At 37.1% G+C, this 18,885-nt stretch overlaps 1 protein-coding gene across 1 annotated transcript in view; it reads left to right on the top strand.

The window, feature by feature from the left end:
• Window positions 1-18,885, top strand: part of MYO1E (myosin IE) — a gene marked incomplete at its 3' end in the record, with an annotated part of 53,520 nt that overhangs the window by 19,051 nt on the left and 15,584 nt on the right. Inside the window, exons 8-18 of the mRNA XM_010283422.1 lie at window positions 460-594; window positions 1,797-1,929; window positions 5,313-5,509; window positions 6,518-6,598; window positions 6,961-7,047; window positions 8,309-8,395; window positions 9,574-9,741; window positions 10,501-10,586; window positions 11,188-11,269; window positions 12,107-12,213; window positions 16,081-16,179. Of these exons, the coding sequence (XP_010281724.1) occupies window positions 460-594; window positions 1,797-1,929; window positions 5,313-5,509; window positions 6,518-6,598; window positions 6,961-7,047; window positions 8,309-8,395; window positions 9,574-9,741; window positions 10,501-10,586; window positions 11,188-11,269; window positions 12,107-12,213; window positions 16,081-16,179 (1,262 nt within the window). The remainder of the gene's footprint in view (window positions 1-459; window positions 595-1,796; window positions 1,930-5,312; window positions 5,510-6,517; window positions 6,599-6,960; window positions 7,048-8,308; window positions 8,396-9,573; window positions 9,742-10,500; window positions 10,587-11,187; window positions 11,270-12,106; window positions 12,214-16,080; window positions 16,180-18,885) is intronic.

Here is an 18,885-nt window from a genome sequence, read left to right as displayed (position 1 = left end):
GCGGTTCAAAACTTCCTTAACGTGTGCCATAATGGGCAATAAAGGATACTTGGCCTCACAGTTAGAGAAACAAATAATGCTTTCTTACTATGTTCTTTCAACTCTGCCTACTTTTGGGTAGGCATGGAAAAGACATTGCTCCTGAGGATTTAGATAATACAGTGCAGATTGGAAAACCCGCTTAGCCTTGTATTTTTGAGGTAAAGATAATGGAAGGCATTCAAATTAGTCACAGTTTTTGCTTTTTACTAGATGTGGAGGTTAGAAGTAAACCATTCACGGGAATGAGAATTTTGGGGGGAGTTAAATAATTAGCAAAACATAGGAAGGATACATACCTGGCACAGCACTAGCCACATATTTCCCAGTAATTTCAGGCTCAGTCACCTGTTTCCAGCCTGCCTCATCTCTGCTGGAGATCTTTGTCTGATACCTAATTTGGGTATTTTTATTTTGCAGCTAATTGAAGGGGCATCCTCAGAACAAAAAAGTAGTCTTGGCATTACCAGTATGGACTACTATTACTATCTGAGTCTTTCTGGGTCCTACAAAGTCGATGACATCAATGACAAATCAGATTTCCAAGAAACACTGGTGAGTTTTTTACTCTGTGATTTGCATAGTGGTGGATATAAGTTCATTTCACTGTCCTTTTGTAGCAAAGACATTGATGTATTAACGTGGGAATGAGAAATTAATGAAGACGTAACCTGTCTTACTTGTATTTCGCTCTGAGGAGGACGTACATTACCCTGAAGAGGTTCTATGTTGCAGCCTAACAATCCTGAGAAGATACTTTTTATAGAAAGGCGTTTTGTTTTCTGTTTGTTCGTTTTCAGAAGGGTGCAAATTTAATGAAATTCAATTGAGTGCCGGTAATCTGCAATATGAAAAAATGGAAAATGCAAACACAGTGAGGAACTTCCATTAGAAGCAAGTAGGAGAGAGTGCCCTGTTTTAGCTGAATTCTTAGTCATGACACATCTTCCATGCCTGTTTAAAACAGTGCAACTGAAAGGCTGGAGCATAGATCAGGGATCTTTCCCCAGTGCTGTTGCCAGTTCATTGTGTGACCTTTATGCAAGTCATGTCAACTTGCTGGTCTCCTGTTACTAGGAGTTTACTATTTAAAATAAGCATATTAACACATCTTCTTATTTATATATGTAGCGCATTTAAAGGCCTAAAGAAAAAAATCATTACTGTTGCATTCTAGCTAACTTGGTATTTTAGAAAAAGTCAGTTGAGAAGACCCTCTGTAAGTTACCATGTACTCTAGATTCCAAACCCCAATGTTGTTGTGGATTGTTTTCTAGTAAGTGGCTGAATTTCAGAGTCTAAGCCAGAGAGAGACTGTGCTGCTTTTTAGAGTCATTCGGTACAGCTTCACAGTTCTTGGTCTTAGTGGATGAACTGTCTTTGTAGAAGGAATAAATTCATTGTCTCTAAGTTCATTGTTTCCCTTTTTGCAATGAAACGTTTTATTTTTAGTGTGACATCTAACAGCAGGTGCTTGTTTTCTAGTAACTTTAATTTTTGCAGAGTTAATTTTTCTAACACATCTTCCAAATGGTGTAGATACTCTTGTATTTAATTTAAAAAATACAAAAATGCTGAAGTAGGGCGTCTGGTACCTTTTGAAACTTCAGTGCAGGCTGTAATGAAATGTGATTGCCTGAGGTGTTTGAACTGTTTCGAAAAACCCAAATTTTTAACATCAAAATTTTAAAAGGACTTCTATGACAAGAGTCATTGAACAGATACTTTGACTGATTCAATTTTTTTTTTCTTCCCAGCATGCAATGAGTGTGATTGGGATCTTTGCAGAGGAACAGGCATTGGTGCTTCAGATAGTGGCAGGAATACTGCATTTGGGAAACATCAGCTTCAAAGAAGTTGGCAACTATGCAGGAGTGGAGAGTGAGGAGTGTAAGTACCTCTGGAAACTGTTACAGAATTAGCAATGGGCTGAAACCCGGAAGGCGTGAGGTGAGCTGCTTATCCAAACGCAGCGCATCATTTCTTACAGTGTGAGGCTGCTAATTTAGATGCTGTTCCATAAACCAATGGTACTGAGGCTCCTGTTTTGTCTTGTACAAAATGCCACTGACTTAACAGGAGTGCAGTTTTGCATTTTGAATTTAAGAAATCCTTTTCCAGTGTTGAGTGTGAAGTAATAGAAACTGTAAGATATGCTTTCAAGCAAACTTGAACTCTGCACCATTCAATGCATCAGTATGCATTCATGAAAACACCTGTTTCTTACGTGCTTTATTTGACCTTGTTGCCTGTGAAAGCAGCTACCAGCTTGTGGAGTATCCCCAGTCTCAGGTAGACAGTCAGCACTCAGACATATATAATGTACATGCATCCAGAAGAGGTGCCTTGAAAACAGAAATTCAGAATTTAGATACTACAGTTATGTCCCCTGTCTCAGATTTCTCAACCCATACCTCATTATTAGGTACATCTACTGTGTAACTATTTCCTCCGTATTTCCTTATCCACAATGCACTCTCCTTGCATCCTTTACCTCTTGCTGCTGTTTTATATCAGCTAGGCCCACGTCAGCAAGATGTTGAAAGATTAATGGATCTTGAGTTTTAAATACTTTTGTCATGATTTATACCTTGCATCTAATGTTGATTTTATACTGCCTTGATAGTTTTAAGGACAGAGTGGATAACCACAACATATGTAGTAGCTTATACATATCCATCTGTTCTCTCAACTCTTATTTCATTATGGTCCTTATGTTTAGGAAAACTACATTTGTTTAGTTTTAGGTAAGTTAAATACGAATAAAGTATCTTGTGCAGTCAGCTTTCCACTCAACTGTATTAGTAGTCTCCTGGTATTTGTTTCAAGACATTGGGAAATAAAAATGACTAATTTCTAACCATAATTTCTTAATTTGAGAGACTAGTAAGTGAGCCTAAAGAAAAGCATAGGATTTTTTTATATGCCTTACAATTCCAAGTGAGCTACTGTGCTTTAAATCACAGTAGTGAATTTTTCAATGAAATCCAGACATGTAATAGCCAGACGAGATAGATGCAGAGTGTGTTGCATCAAAAAGTAACAAACTGAAAGGGCATGAGTTCAAAATAAGTGGGTAAATGTGAATGTATTTCTGTGATGAGCAGTGTACACCATATTTCTCTTGCTCACTGGGATACAAATACAGAAGTTGTGTGTGAATAATACCTTGAAAAAATTATCACATAGAACAAATAGAGAACTTATTCATAAACATACTGCATTTTAAAGCAGCCAGAGAAGAAATAGCAATGTCTAGTACAATTTCCGCATTATGAAGTTGAAAGTTGAGTTCATTTCTCTTTCTATTAATCCCTCCCCTCAGTTCAGTGTTTGTCCTAGCCAACTAAATAGTAAAGTGGTTATAGCCTGGATAGCCATGAAGGATAAGACACAATGAAAGACCACTGATGAGTCATGCTTTGTGTGAGTCTGAAAAAATAAAAAGTTTAAGAATTTGGTCAATAGTGTTGTTCTTATATAGCCAATTGCAGAAAAATATGCAAAGGCCATTCTTCAAGACAGGAAAAACTCTAGTCTCTTACTCTGAGTCAGAATCAAATCTATGCAGACTAGTCTTGACAGACATTTAGGCAAATACTTCTCTAAAACTGCAAGTGATTACTCAACTATCTGTTACAGTGCTTGATTATGTTAATGGTTGGAGAAAACGTTCTTGTTATTTCATCTGAATCTTCTACGTTGTAAATTATGCCACATACTACTTGTTCTCTCCTGGGTGTGGAAAACAATTTAAACCATCCCTCTTTACACTTGCATTGTATTGAAAGATTTGTTTTACACTTTCTGAAAACCGATGAAATGAACCTAGTCTTTTTCAGGTTTTCTTCGCAGATTGTATTTAAAATTACTCCACAGAATGCCATTGATTACTCTTTGAGGATATTTTTTTCAGTTACATGCATATCCTGCTTTATAGTAATCTCTAGATGGTAACTCTATGGTCCCTAACGAGAGAAGATAATTAGGCATCTTAAGAATATCAAGTCATGCCCAGGTATTCTTCCTTTACGGTAAATTATTTAGCACTGTGAAGGAAGAGTTTCTGAGGTGTGCATGGTGGTTCCTACCATCATATTATCTTCATAAATTCTTACAATAGTATTGGCTAAATACTTATTCTTGTGTCTTTATGGTATATGTGAGCATATTTGGTCTGTAATTACCTACTTTCTTTTCCATTTTAAAGCATATGATGTTTGACCTTTTCATGTGCTCTTCAACCTGAGTTCTCAGTAGGTTACCAGAGATGTTGCTAGTGACTCAACTTCGTTAGTTGTGTAGTTCCTAGTACCCTAGGGTAAATTTAATCAGCTTGCTGATGGCAGTAAATCAGATTTCAGAAAGCTGGTGGTTATTTGCACTTCTAAAAATAGTTTTGGATTAATGTACTGAAGGGTTTAGCAAAGTCATGGTGTGATGTTACAGATGTATAAAGCACAAGTGGCTGCTGCCTTACGTCCTCACACGAGTAAAGTAGATCTGAAAGCAATGGAACATGGAGTAAACTGTTAGAGGATTATATGATTTAGCAGACGTGCAGTATCAACTCCAAGAGGAGCCCTTGGGAGCTATTTCCCTATGCTTTCAAGCCGTTTCTCTTTTTCCATTCCTTAAGGTGTGTGACACCTGCAGCTAACATCTGTACCATGTGCTAAGAATGCAAAGAATACTAGATTTTTGGCTGTTTACTGTACAGATGTATTTTTCTACTTTACTTTTAAACAAGGGAAGCCGGAATTTGCAAAGTACTTCCAGAATAAGGTACCAAAAAAACCTAAAACCAAATAAATGGCAAGGCAGTTGAAAACTTTTTGCAATATCCTAACTAAGAAGAAGAAAGGGAAAGAATACTATATTTTAAACATTTCATGTTTTTACAAAGTATTTTCAATGGTATAAATTTTATTTAATGTGTGAGCTCTATATTTTATTTCTATCTCTTCCAAGAGTGATTTGTTTAAACCATGTAGTTCAAAATTATGACCTAAGCCAGCTTACATGCTTGAAGGACTGAAGGTACAGAAATAGCTACTTACATGGATTTCAATTAAGATAAACCGCCTTGAAGTAAAATAAAGAGTTGAAAATGTCCTTGGGGAGTTCAGGGAACTTCTAAAGACATAAATCTCTCATCTTTTTGAGCTGCATGCCCTGCTGATTGTTATTAGAGATACAGCTAAGTTTTTTCCTTCATTCTGTATTGGTTCAGTCTGTAAGTCATAATCCTGCGACCCTGATCTTTCTTGCAGTTTTAGCTTTCCCTGCTTTTCTCCTGGGAATTAACCAGGACCGCCTAAAGGAAAAACTGACCAGCAGACAGATGGACAGCAAGTGGGGAGGCAAATCTGAGTCCATTAATGTAACGCTAAATGTGGAACAAGCCTGCTACACCAGGGATGCACTGGCCAAGGCCCTTCATTCTCGTGTATTTGATTACTTGGTGGATGTAAGTTGGATTTGCTTGATTCTACTGAAGTATCAAAACAAGTACACTAGGAATGTTCCTTGCAGTTCCTTGTCCGTCTTTCTCTACCCAGTATGCCTAAACCTTAGCAGCAGCACTGAGCACATGACCACAGACAGCAAATAGAAGGTACTGATCATATGACAAATGCGACACCTTCTTTGAAGCAAATGAGCTGTGCTTTCAGCACTGTATTTGCTCAGTCTCCTGCCACAACTGCCCAATGTGATATTCTGACATCTCCTTCCTGTCAGCATCCATACTTCTCTGAGTCTTGTTTTCTCCTACATAGTTGAGCATTTTCAGATGAGCAGAATTAGTGGGTTATGGTCCCCTGCTCTTCTACCCCACCCTCCTGCCAAGAACCCCTTTACCATCCCAATGTTGTGGCATTTGAGCACAAGGTCAAATTCCATTCTCCATGCTGAAGTACTCCGTTCAGAATGAGACCCTCAGCTGGATTGGTGGGGTAGAAACCTTACCTTTGGCCACAGATGCTGGCTAGATGGAGCAGAAGTCTCCTCTGTGGTGGCACTGCTAGTGCCTCACAAGTCTCCTTCATCATGACCGCTCTGTAGTTCCCACTATGTGGCTGTACCAGTGCTGACACTGCAAAGTAGGGTAATACAGGAATAGGTGAAAAGGTTCATGGCACCATCTGCAAAATGCATCAAATATCAGACTTAAAGCTGTTCTTTATTTGTTGGCTCCTTTTCTTTAACTGAGCCAGTTACACCATTTTTTTACAAACAGTAGATCCAAAGGCTTACTAACCTAGAAAACAGGATAGTATGCTGTTCATTTCCTAGCTGTTAATAACACTTTATTAAAAAATGAAAGTAAAATACCCTATTACATATATTTGTATTCCATTCAAATATGTTCTTTTTGAAGAAACCAAGTATTTTACATTAAGATTTAAGGATGTGAATATATCTTTTTAAATGTGTAGACTATACTTTGTTTTACATTTTGTTTCTGTTTTAATAGTCTATTAATAAAGCTATGGAGAAGGACCATGAAGAATATAACATTGGTGTCCTCGATATTTATGGCTTTGAAATATTCCAGGTAAGGCAATGTAATACTCAGGGTTTGAGCTCATCTGACCTGGGAGAGTTTTTTGTTATTTAGAGGGGAAGAAATCCAAAACAGGAAAAAAACCCCGAATCCCATGGCCAGAATAAAAGCAAAAAAAATCCTCAAACCAGCTTCTTGGACATCGAATTCTCCCTGGTAGTGTCTCACTTAATAAACACAAAGTATTGAAGAAACTTCAAAGAAACTAGGTCATTGATCTTAAACAAAGATCTGAGATTACACAATCCATCCATCATTGACAGCGTTTCTTTGAAGCTTATTGCCAGCATAAGAACTAAGAATTGTTGTATATAAAGCATGAGACTAATTTTTAAATTGTTCCTTTTCTATAGAAAAATGGTTTTGAACAGTTCTGCATCAACTTCGTTAATGAAAAACTACAGCAGATATTTATTGAACTGACACTGAAGGCAGAACAGGTAACCAGACATTTATTATTTTTTTAGTTCATAAATGAGCTATTGCTATTTCAGTTTCAAAATAGAGGTTTCGTCAACTGCAAATGATAAAATTTGCCTTGTTAAGCAAGACAAAAAAGAAAAAATGACCTTTGTTGTTGGCTAACCTCAAAACAGTAAAACCACATCAGCTACATACATTTATTCTGATACAGTGGTACATAAGTGAGTCCATCAAACAGTGTACTCATACAGTCATGCGACTCTGCCCAGACTTGCTGCATATTCTGACTCATTGGCAGAAATGGAAAACTGCAGCTTGGTTCCATCCCTGTGCTTTCATTGGACGTGACGCACAGTTAAATTGGGATACTTTTCTACATTTCCTCCACACCCCCCTCCTTTTTTTTTTTTTAATATGGAGATGAATAAAATAGATTACTGAGACAAATGCAAAAATATTTCTGGAAGTATTTGTGGTTCTCTGCTCACAGTCTTACTGCAGAATCTCACTTTACATGAATGTGAGCTTCTGCATGGGAGAGCAGACAGAATGCAGCTGAGACGGAAGCATTGTGTACAGTATGAGCTCAGGCCTGGCACCAACTTTAGGGCAATGTTTTCAAGAGTGCACATACACAATTGCCTTTGTGTAAAAGTAACTGATCATGGCAGTTGAGCACACAGATGACTTGCTAAGTGTCTAGCCGAACTCACGTATGCAACTGAGTGGGTCAATTTAATCAAATTTCAGTATGAATTTTTTCCCCAGTTAGTCTTGAGATGTCTTTATGGTTACAGTAATTGCATACAGAAATAAAAAGTAGAGCTGTGTTTCTATTTCCTGTGCATTTCTAAATGTGTTGATTTGTGGGTCTGATCCTTGATATGCCGGTCACAATCTTAATTTTTAAAATAGATCAGGATATGGTTGCTTAGGTGCAGTCAAGATGCCATAGAAGTCACTTTGTTACTCTTTGCCAAGTGCTGTGACAGTAAATGGACTGATGAAATATTCCTGCTCTTCTCAGTAACTTCTCACAGGCTATGAATGACAGAAGTGCGTGGGGAGAACAGAGAAGGATTTGGTTTCATCTCTTAAGTAGCAGAGAGCTGGAGTTAACTATCACTAGGGTCATTTCTCCCACCTCCCCCAATCATACATTTGACAAGTCTTTCTGAACATGAGTAGTGCAGAGTTTGTGTACATGTAGTGCATTGTAAACCTAGTGCTACATCCATGGTGCAAAGGAATATTCACATCTTTCTTTTTACTTAACAGGAAGAATATGTGCAAGAAGGAATTAGGTGGACACCAATAGATTACTTTAACAACAAAATAGTGTGTGACCTTATAGAGAACAAAGTGGTAAGTAAGTATTTAGAACAAACAGATGGAAAAAAAACAACAAGATTTTTCTATAAAATATTTGGGCAACTGCTTTGCTGTCAAGAATGTTCATAGGAAAAATGCAAATACTGTTTTTCAGTTACTGAGTCATACTAAGCCTATATATAACTCTTACATAAGATGTCTTACAAGACCTCGAAGGTCTATGGCATCTAAGATATATGTTATCTAAGATCTTGACCAAAAAGAGAACCATAAGATAGTATGATTGATCTGTGACTAGAAAATATAATCATGGAAATTACAATTTTTTTTCCACCTAAATTTGACATGAACCTCATGACATATTCTACTGTACGTCAAGAAAGTGTCCCTGGGAGATGTATTTCAGTTTGGGGAGGCTACAATACCAGCTTCCTTTGAGGTACTGTCACAAATGAAGCAGAAACAAGTGAAGAGGAAGTATTAGGAAGTGTTGTAGATGAGAGAAATTTTGTGTCTTTGCTCCACAGCATGTTCTGCAGTTTAAAGTCTGCTTCATGAAAAAGTTTCTCTATGTTCTGATTTGGTGTGATAAGAAATGTTGAGTTGTCCATTAGGACAGAAGTACGTTGTTTTTCAGCTAATTCTTTGTTCTCATATAGGCCAGATAATTTTAACAGTGGTTCAAGTACTACAGTGACTTGTGCTTAAACACACAACAGTTTTTGCCCATCTCTATCTGTATCAGGATAACTAGGAAGATGATAGGATTTCTGTCACAATCTTAGATATTTAGCTCTAAATTTGTCAAACTACAGCATGTGAGGTTTAAATATTTACCCTCAGACATGGGTTTATTTTTTGGTGGAATGAGAATGAAGATTGCTTTGTGAAAGAATTAAAAACTAAAAAGTGTTAGGTGTTTTGGGGTTTTTGTTTTGGTTTTGTTTAAACAGCAGTCATTGTTTTCCCCATCATTTCCCACTGTCGCTATGATTACACGAACTGGCATCTTGCCTTAAACTATCTGCTTGTGTACAAATTGATCTCTACTGTGAACTCTACTGATTGGGGGGGAATTCTTCCTGCTGTGACTTTACTCTTGTGTTTTTGTAGCAAAGATAATTTTCTGTTTGAGGGGGAAAAAACTGGCTTAATGATAATTTTTTCCTCACTTCTTTTGCTGTTTTTGTTATTCTTCTCTAATGCATTAGAATCCCCCAGGGATTATGAGCATTTTAGATGATGTGTGCGCCACAATGCATGCAGTGGGAGAAGGAGCTGACCAAACACTGCTTCAAAAACTTCAGATGCAGATCGGGACTCATGAACATTTCAACAGCTGGAACCAGGGATTTATCATTCATCATTATGCTGGAAAGGTGATGTTAAAAGTCATCACTGAATTCTGCGTAATGAATTTAGAAAGAAAATAAACAATAATGAAAGGAAGGGGGAAGCCCTGTAGAGGGCAGTTTTGATTTTAAATAGCAAGATTATCTCAGGAGACAGTCTCATCCTTTCACCATGTAGGGAGCTTAGAACATATATGCCCTAACATACGTCCCTTACTTAGGAGAGATGCATCTGGGCCTTGCTGCTATCAAAGATACTAACCAGAACTTAATATTAAATGTAATAAATAAATGCCCTTAGTCTTTTATTAATTTTACTCTAAATTGCTGGTTATTGTAGCAGTAAATTTAAAGAATTTCAGATGTGAAAGTGATACTTAGGTGATGATATACCAATAAAACTGGGAAAATAGTGTATCTTCTTTGGGTATATGTCTCAGACTATTCAGGATTTCCTGCTGTTATAGTTAATAACAGTAAACCCTTATTATGCAAAACTTTTTCTGGAGTAAAATTCAGTGTTATATTCACTTGTGTTGTATTCCATTCACTAGCTCTATAACAGAGCTCTTTGTCACTGGATTTAAATATATGGATGAAATTCCTTTATGTTTGTTGTGAAAGAGTTAACTAATATATGCCAGGATTTAGCGATCATTGTATCTTTAAGTTATACCAGACTAACCAAAAAGTGCAGAACAGCTACTGATGAGGACAGAATTTAAATTTTCTTTAATTATTGGGTTCTCAACTTACCACAAACAATCGATTTCCACCTTGGCCCAGGTATCTTATGATATGGATGGATTCTGCGAGAGAAATCGGGATGTTCTTTTCATGGACTTGATTGAACTCATGCAGAGCAGTGATGTGTACGTAAGCAAAACTTGCTTAAAGCTAGGAATAATGTGTTAGTTCAGATGGATACAGAGGGCCTGCCTTCTCTACTTCACAACTTGTGAACTTCTTTGTATAAAAACGGAACTAAAACATCACTGCAGTAGAACAGTGTCACTTGCATTATATTGACCTTCCTTTGCTGCAAATCTGAATAAATAAGGTGCTGCAGTGTCAGAACCAAATTATTAACGACAGCTATTTGTCTTGGCCTCAAACAAGGCTATCGCTAATTTGGCATTCTTTCAGAACAGGCACTGTTTTAACAGATAAAGTATCATTTTTTTGTTGTGTATTTTAATTAAATGATGCTTAGTTTTTAAGAAGTACATGTTTCTTCGAGTCTAGAAGTCTGGTATCATGTCTTCCGAGGCTCACTAAAGTAGCAAGGAGTTTCTATGAGGAATCCAGCTCATGGAAAATAATAATTTTAAAATAGATTTGATGTAAGTCCAGATTAATAGAAATAGCTATTTATATTCTGCTCTCAACTATCAACAACTACAGCATATTCCTTGACATTCGTGCATTGAATTGTCTTTCTGTGCCAACACTATATTATTAATTCTTTCCTAGGCCTTTTATAAAGGCTCTGTTTCCTGAAAACCTTCAAGTGGACAAGAAGGGCCGTCCTACCACTGCAGGCAGTAAAATCAAAGTATGTCTAGTTTTGCTGTGTTAAGTGTGTGCATATATGGGGGTGTGTGGATACTTAAATAAGAAAAAAAAAAGTAGTCTTTGCTGGTTTTTCTTCTCCATACACTTTTAAAGATAGACATCAGGAGTATCTTGATTGCAAAGTGATGCATTGTTTCAGCTGTTACAATCATGTTTGCCCAGCATCACTGTTCCTTAGATGTTTTTATTCAGCTGCATTTTACAGCAGTGAATTTTCCAAACAAGCAGTTGATGATCATGATAATAGTACTTGCATGTGCACAATGAATGAGCCCCTTCACTCAGCCACTTGATGTCCTACAATTAACTAGAGATAGCTGGTCTCTTTATAGTGCAGAAATGCAGTGGGGCCTGATCCAGGCCTACTGAAGTCAACAGAAGGCTTTCCACTGACCGTAATGTGCATTGAATAAGGCAGCAAGTGTTAGAAGGCGAGCATCTTTTTTGAGCCTCTTTGTAAAATACACACTTAACATTACACACTTGCAGACTTTGGAAAGCGATATTTTATCAACCTCTTTCCTCATACTTCACCCTGACAGTCAAATTCACCTGATGCATTCCTTGTCACTCCGTATCTTTTATATAATAGTTTAGATGTATCATATAGCTGGAGATAGCAGTGCCTTCTATTTACTCATACATTTTTCATGAGCTACATATTATCCCAAGACATTTTGGTTGTTCTGGAGAAAGACCAAAGTCAACTGGATCCTGTCAACTTGAATCATCAGTAGATGGTTGATAATTCTGAGAATTCTCTCACAGGATTTACCCTGTTCAGCTCACATCCTATTGTTTTCCCTCAATTTTACAGAAACAAGCAAATGACCTTGTTGGGACCCTGATGAAGTGTACACCCCATTACATCCGTTGCATCAAACCGAATGAAACAAAGAAGTCTCGAGACTGGGAGGAGAGCAGGTATGGAAAAGCAGAGTATGTGATGAGAAATGGTATTAATAGTAAAAAAAGCCACCAAAAAAATCATAATTTGTTAATTATACAGCCTACAGACAAACAGAACTAGATACTCTAAAACCTTTAGAAATGAAATCTGGCATGACCTCTCCTAAACTTTGAAGATAAGCTGTGGTCATTTGGTCTAAATCAGCGGTTAGTGTATACAAGTCTTAGATTTCTCTTATCAGTTATGAATAATCAACAATTGCATAACAGTAACACAATTGGTATATTAAAGACTCAGCTTTCCATGTAGAATTTGGATACCAAATGCATTATACATCAATCCTAACTTTGGCTGTATGCTTTGAAAACAGCTTCTGTCAGGTAGCTAACAAGCCAGCAGGATGTCTGTATCTGCTTTTATTGTATCGAACTTACCAAAAAGTCTGTAGCCAAGAACGTAGAAGGTTCCTTTTTTACTACTTGACTTTTAAATTTCATTAGCCAGCTCTTTAAAAATAGGTCACTAAAATACAATATCAGGTGGTTATACAGACTTTAAAGAGATGTCTAGATAATTGGTTTGGTTTATCGCGTCTGTTTTAAGGCGTCTTTAACTTCATGACGCGTTATAGCATCTTCATATTATCTGAAAAAAGATACTCTTCTTTTTTGCAACGAGGTGGTCAGTATGAGGTCCTAATACAGATAGTAATGTTTATTATTATATACCAAGTACTTTTGGTATTGGTAAAAGCGCTGATAAAGCAAGCGGTTTTATTCATCACAGTGAAACAACTTGCAAAGTCCGATAAAAAGCATTCCTGACCATATCAATACCACTCCAGAATTTACTTCCTTCCATTTGGCATGCAGACTAGCACGATTACATGCAGATGTAGAGCACTTACAGAAGCCATAATTAGGACTGCACTTGAAAGTGTCATTTAGGTCTTGGCAGTAAAATGTAGACCTGCTTTCTCTAGCTTTTCCACCCCTGGAGATCCTACTATACAGCACTTAATTTTCCACTTTCCACCAAATGGACCACATTTTGGGGTCCACAGGAGGAAACTAAGTGATCCTGGAAAAAGTAGGTCTAAAACTTATAAGTTGAGGGGCTTTTAAAATCAATCGTATACATATGGGAAAACAGGCCTGTTATTGTGGAAGGTGTTGCTAGGAAACCAACCAACCGAACAAACAAACTCCTGGTCCTGAGAAAAAGCCAGCTCTCAGGGAACCCTTTTTGGAGCAAAAATGGGCAAGCTTTCTTCTTCTTTGCCCATAATGAGGATGATTTTTAGAAAATGCAGAAGCTACTGATAACAAGTGAGATACAAAGGATTGTATACTATCCAACTCAGACATAAATGGGAGTAGTTTGTATAATGGTCATCCTTCACCCCCGTTTAAAAACCCTAACATTCTCTCCCATTTCAAACTATGATTTCCCATATATTATCCTAGGACCTCACGTAGGATACAGATGCTGTAGCAGTTAGTGACGTCTCTGGAGAAGAGAAATTTGTACGTGTCTGACAACTGAAACTTATTTTTTCATGATTTTACTGTGAGAAAGTTCTGTGTTGAGGGAAATAAAAAACATAACTGAGTTTATGTGACACTTCACTGAATGTCGGTTTAGGGTTATTTTGTTTTCTTCTGTGATCATGTAATTCTGTATCTTACATATGCTGCCATAGTAATGTGGTGGGAGAAATATATCTAATCTGCTTATTAATAGCATAATTAATAGTCACTAGACAATGAAAATGTTACTGAAAAAGGAAGAAAAAAAACCTTCACAAAGCCTCTCTCATTTCATGCGCACAGAAGCCATGACACTCCAGCTTTGTACTGCTGTTGAATAATTCCAGAATATTTAGCACTGAAACATAGGCCTTGGGTAATATCTAAACCTTGTGTAATACCGTAGTTATTAAAAAAATTAGGGAGTTCTTGAAACGTGTTTTTGTTCAGGTCCTGGCACAGCCACTTGGACTTGTATTCAAAATTGCTGCATTAGCTGAATTCCCAGACCCTGACCTGCTTGAGGTTGATGCCTGGAGGGAGATTTTCAGTGTGCCTTTTCTCAGAAAGAAAAGGAAAACCAGAAAAATGTCTCAAATTCTCTGTTGCTGGACTCTTAATACTGGCAGGACAGTAAGAAAATGGGAGTAATACTGTTGCTCCAGTGCATTATTCCAGATGTGAATAGGAGGGAAAGCTATAAACAGGAAAATGTATTTTTGTCCACCAACTTTCTACTGTACCAGCATTCTTGGAGTGGGAGCAAAATATACTTTATTCCTTGAACACAGCAAGATTAAAATCTGCAAAATTCTTTATTATAAGCTAAAATAGCAGTATCATTCATCGTTCAGTAAAATACCTCTCAAAAGTGGTCTTTAAAAAGAAGAAGTAACTGAAGGGCTTTTGTCATTCGTAGCATGAGATTTCAAAAGTTTTTTCCCCTTTATACTATGAGTCATGTGAAAAGAATGTCTTAACCAAAAAAAAGGAAAAAACCTCAATGGGCAATACACTTTATATTGAAATTTAACATTTCAAAATAGCTAGAGAAATAACATCTGAGAGTTCTTCAGGATTCGAAAAATCTTCTGTAAAATCAGAAATCTAGTAAATAAAAAACAAAATCAAATGCCTCCTTAACAGGCTCACTTTTTTTCTTATATGTAAAGAAATGCTCTTTTATATACTGTGTGTGAAACTAGTAAGACTAAAATCTTAACAACTCTTATATTTCTGACTGAAAGCTAAAGCTTCTGTAATTTGCTGTATAAAAAAACAGCAGCAGACGCCCCTGAACACCACATTTCAGAGTTAAAAACTGACATCACTGCTTCCAGCCACATGACCTAGATGAGGAAATTAAGGAAATGCAGAGTAAAATTGCAAGAGGTATACATTGTTAAGGAAGAGAACTGAAATTCTTCAAATCAAGTCTCCAAGCATTAAATAGTAGACTAGCAAGATATGTAAGAAGGAACACTAAATAACATACTACAGCTCCAGAAAGAAGAAAAGGTGCCAGAAGGAAGCTTCTTTCTTTTGCTGTTTTTCTGCGTTGAGATTCATGGGGGCATATTTGTTCCCTGTTTAGAACCTAAATGAATGTGTTTAGTATGAGGGAACTGTAATGGTGTGGGGATAATGATGTTTCAGTTCACACGTGTGGCAAGAGTCCCTCCACAGCTAGTAACACTTTCTTTAGGACTGGTACCAGCTCAGATTTTGTTTGTAATTAAGGTATGCCATGAACAAGCGCACCAGGCACGCTTCGGCCAGTCTTGTGCCTATTCTCAAGTCCTTCCTTTGCAGGATGGTAAAATTAGGAGGAATCCTAGCTTTTCATGACTATACTGGCCTGGCTTGCTTCTTTCTGATTCTTTGTGTAATGAACATGTGGCATCTGGTGTTTTTCTCGGCCATCAGATTTGGTCCTTTCCCCAGAACAACCTACAGTTGATGTTTGAACTATGTAAAACATAGGTGAAACCCCCCAATAAAAGAACACAAACCAATTTTTCCACTTCCTTGGATATCAGCTATATAGTTGTGGAGGTAGTAGTTGTTTGGCCTTTTAAGGGTACTAATAGTTAAGAAATTATACATAAATTAGTTAGAAGATGGGAAGTTAAACTCAGAAAAAACACTAAGGGTAAACTTGCTACATATTTTTCAGTAATGCAGTCTACCTGCCTTGAATATTTGCCCTCCCATGCAGTGTGTATGGGAGTGTGCAGGAATAGATTCAAAGTCAGCAGTCTTCAAACATGAGACAGACTTTTAAGAATACCTCAATCCACAATTATTCGGAAATAAAATTAATTGTAAACCTTGCATTGCTTTTGTCCACAGGGTAAAACATCAAGTGGAATACTTGGGTCTGAAAGAAAACATTCGCGTAAGAAGAGCTGGTTATGCCTACAGGCGGGTTTTCAAGAAGTTTTTGCAGAGGTAGGGTAATACTCATTTTGAAGTATTACAGCACAGTTGTTTACATGATGAGAACAAGAACAAGTTGCAAGTTGTGAGAACTTCTCCTTTCCCACTTAGCCTTTCCTTTTTCCCTATTTACCTTGCTCATGATCTAGGTTACACAGAGATTTGAAAGTCTCTAAGACTGTCTTTGTGTCTTTGAAAGTCTTTTCATTTTTCTGTAGACTTGCTTAAGACCTCATTTCTTTTTGTAGTGCGATGAGAGGCTTCCTCAAAGTTAGAAAGAGTCAAGGGAACTTAGAGTTACGAGCTGCAGAGCCTGGAATCTGAGTGTCTAGCTGCTAGCTTTTGATTCTCCCAACTCTTCTTTCCCAATGACAGACGATAGGTAAAGAAATACATGCCTGATATTCAAATGTAAAGAGTAACCTTAGCTTAAATTGCTGGTTATATCCTTCCACTGGTGTTAAAACAGCTGGGAATGGTTACAACTCAAACCACTGCAGCTGCTCCCTGAATGAAAGCAAGTCACAGCTATGTAAGACCAATCCTTCTTTCAGTGTCTTAGGACCAGCTGTTAAGATGATCAATTATCTCCACTAGCTAATGAAATCCTCTTAAATAAGAGCAATTTCAAGATTTATACAACATTCAGCTTCTATTTTTTAGAAAATTGAGACATACAGCTAATAAAGCCCCAAACTGGGGCATTACATGACAAATGAGCTTTTGTTGGAAGTCTTTGCGTTACATTGGAGAACATAAAACAAAAAAGCCCAATCTGTTGTTGCAAGGAATGGAGTAGAGTTAATCAGACAGCAAAGAACAAAGCCACTGATAATACTTCATGATAATACAGAGAATGTTGTAATCACCTAGTAGTAGACAAACCTAAAATATCTTAAAAGTATGGACTCAATTTTAATTATGGAACAATTCTAAACCCCTTTTTCTTCATGATCTTCAAGCCCAGACATATGAACATGAATATGCTTCAGATTGCATTACTTAACACAGACTGTTGCCAAGACAAAACATCAGATTAATAATGTATATTAAGACTAGCCTCCACAGTTGTTGAACACTGATTGTGAGGGCTGTGCGGGTCTCAAAATCTGCCTGAGAGGTCTGCACAAAGGAGAGCTATGTGGTACTTCTGGAAGGTGAATAGATGTCTATACATCACTTTATATGTAGAGATCCACAGGCAACTGAAACCATTCCTTATGGAATTAATCTGTTTGTTCAAGTTAGTCTTGTAAAATTTAACATTTTGTTATGAATAAAACTCCTCCTGCAACCTTTCCATTCACAGTTCCCTAGCATCCAGAACAAGCTCTGTTCTGACACCTTGAGTCAGCGTGAGTAAAAGTGGGCTGAGGCATGGGATGGAGAGGAAATGCATGCTTCTACACTTGTTTTCATTGGGAGTTCCTTGGCAGCTCCATATAAGTGGAGATTTCTGGGCTGAATAGACTTTTATGTTCAAAATTTACATTTGCATGCAAAAAGCCACAGTCACTGAAAAGGCCTATGTGTTTCAAAGCATAACCAGTCTGAAAACTGAACTCCATACTCCCATATTTAGACATGAGACCTAACTGCTTACTGTGAATTTCTAAGAGATAATTGAGGGGAGCCAGTCAGGATTTGAAATTGTTTCAGAGGCATTTTAGCAACATACTTAGTGCTTGTGCTGAAATACTCTGTAAGATCAAATTGCACAAGCTGGAAAAAAGTAGATACATGGATATTGACGTGACCAGTTTAATGGGAAGCATGCACAAGTACATTAGAGGAAAGTGCCATTTCTAAACAGCACTGAACAATGATAGAATTGTCACATTATAAAATCGTGAAGTGCTTAATTGGTGCATGTTGTAGAAGAACCTGTTTCTTCTGCCCTGTAGACCTGTCATATCAGTAAAACGTATAAAGTGAATTACAGCTTATGAAAAAGGAGAATTTCAAATGTATTCTTAGTTTGTACGCGAGAGCTTTACTTACATTAAAAGGTCTGCAGTCATGTTTTCCCTGTGCCCTACTTTACGGCTCAGGAGATGTAGGAAAGAATTTGTAACATGCTGAAATAGAGTGTAAAATTCTGTTGTGTGGAAGGTAGCAGTTTCAAATGCCTTTATTAACATCAGCTCCTTTAAATTCAGACTTGCTTAGGCCCACCTATACAGCTATACTGTTGACAGTACATGATGAACCTGCAAAAGAGGCTGTTAATTAAATAAGCTGGGAGTTACTTGAGCTTACAACTCCTTGCTATGTTGCATCTCTTTATCCCATAATACTGAAATTACATAAATATGTAAGTGTACACATCTGAAAACAGCTTATGTATAATATACTTCTATATTTAAGATGGTACAGGAGCTACTTTGTAACACCATCGTGCATAGTACCTGACCATTTTTAAACTAATAATAGCTGTGAACATGATAACATCAGTAGACCCTACTGAATTATTCATCAGTTAGCTTTCTCTTTTCATCTACTTGCTATTCAGAGGTGTTTGGGTTTTGTGCTACATTCCTTTTTAACCGTTCGCTGTTTTTCTTTGTGTGGGATTGTTATTTAAGTTGCATGACAGTGTTTCTGCTTCCTGGCTGGATAACATTTTAGCTATGACAAGAATGAGTAACGAACATTCCCTTAATGAATTTTCTAACAACTCCTTCTGATTTTTGAGAGCATTTGATTAGAGTTGCCTAA

This window comes from Phaethon lepturus, unplaced genomic scaffold, assembly GCF_000687285.1.
Source record: "Phaethon lepturus isolate BGI_N335 unplaced genomic scaffold, ASM68728v1 scaffold32933, whole genome shotgun sequence".
In the NCBI taxonomy this organism is placed as follows: Eukaryota; Metazoa; Chordata; class Aves; order Phaethontiformes; family Phaethontidae; genus Phaethon; species Phaethon lepturus.
This window is presented reverse-complemented; position numbering and strand designations above follow the sequence as displayed.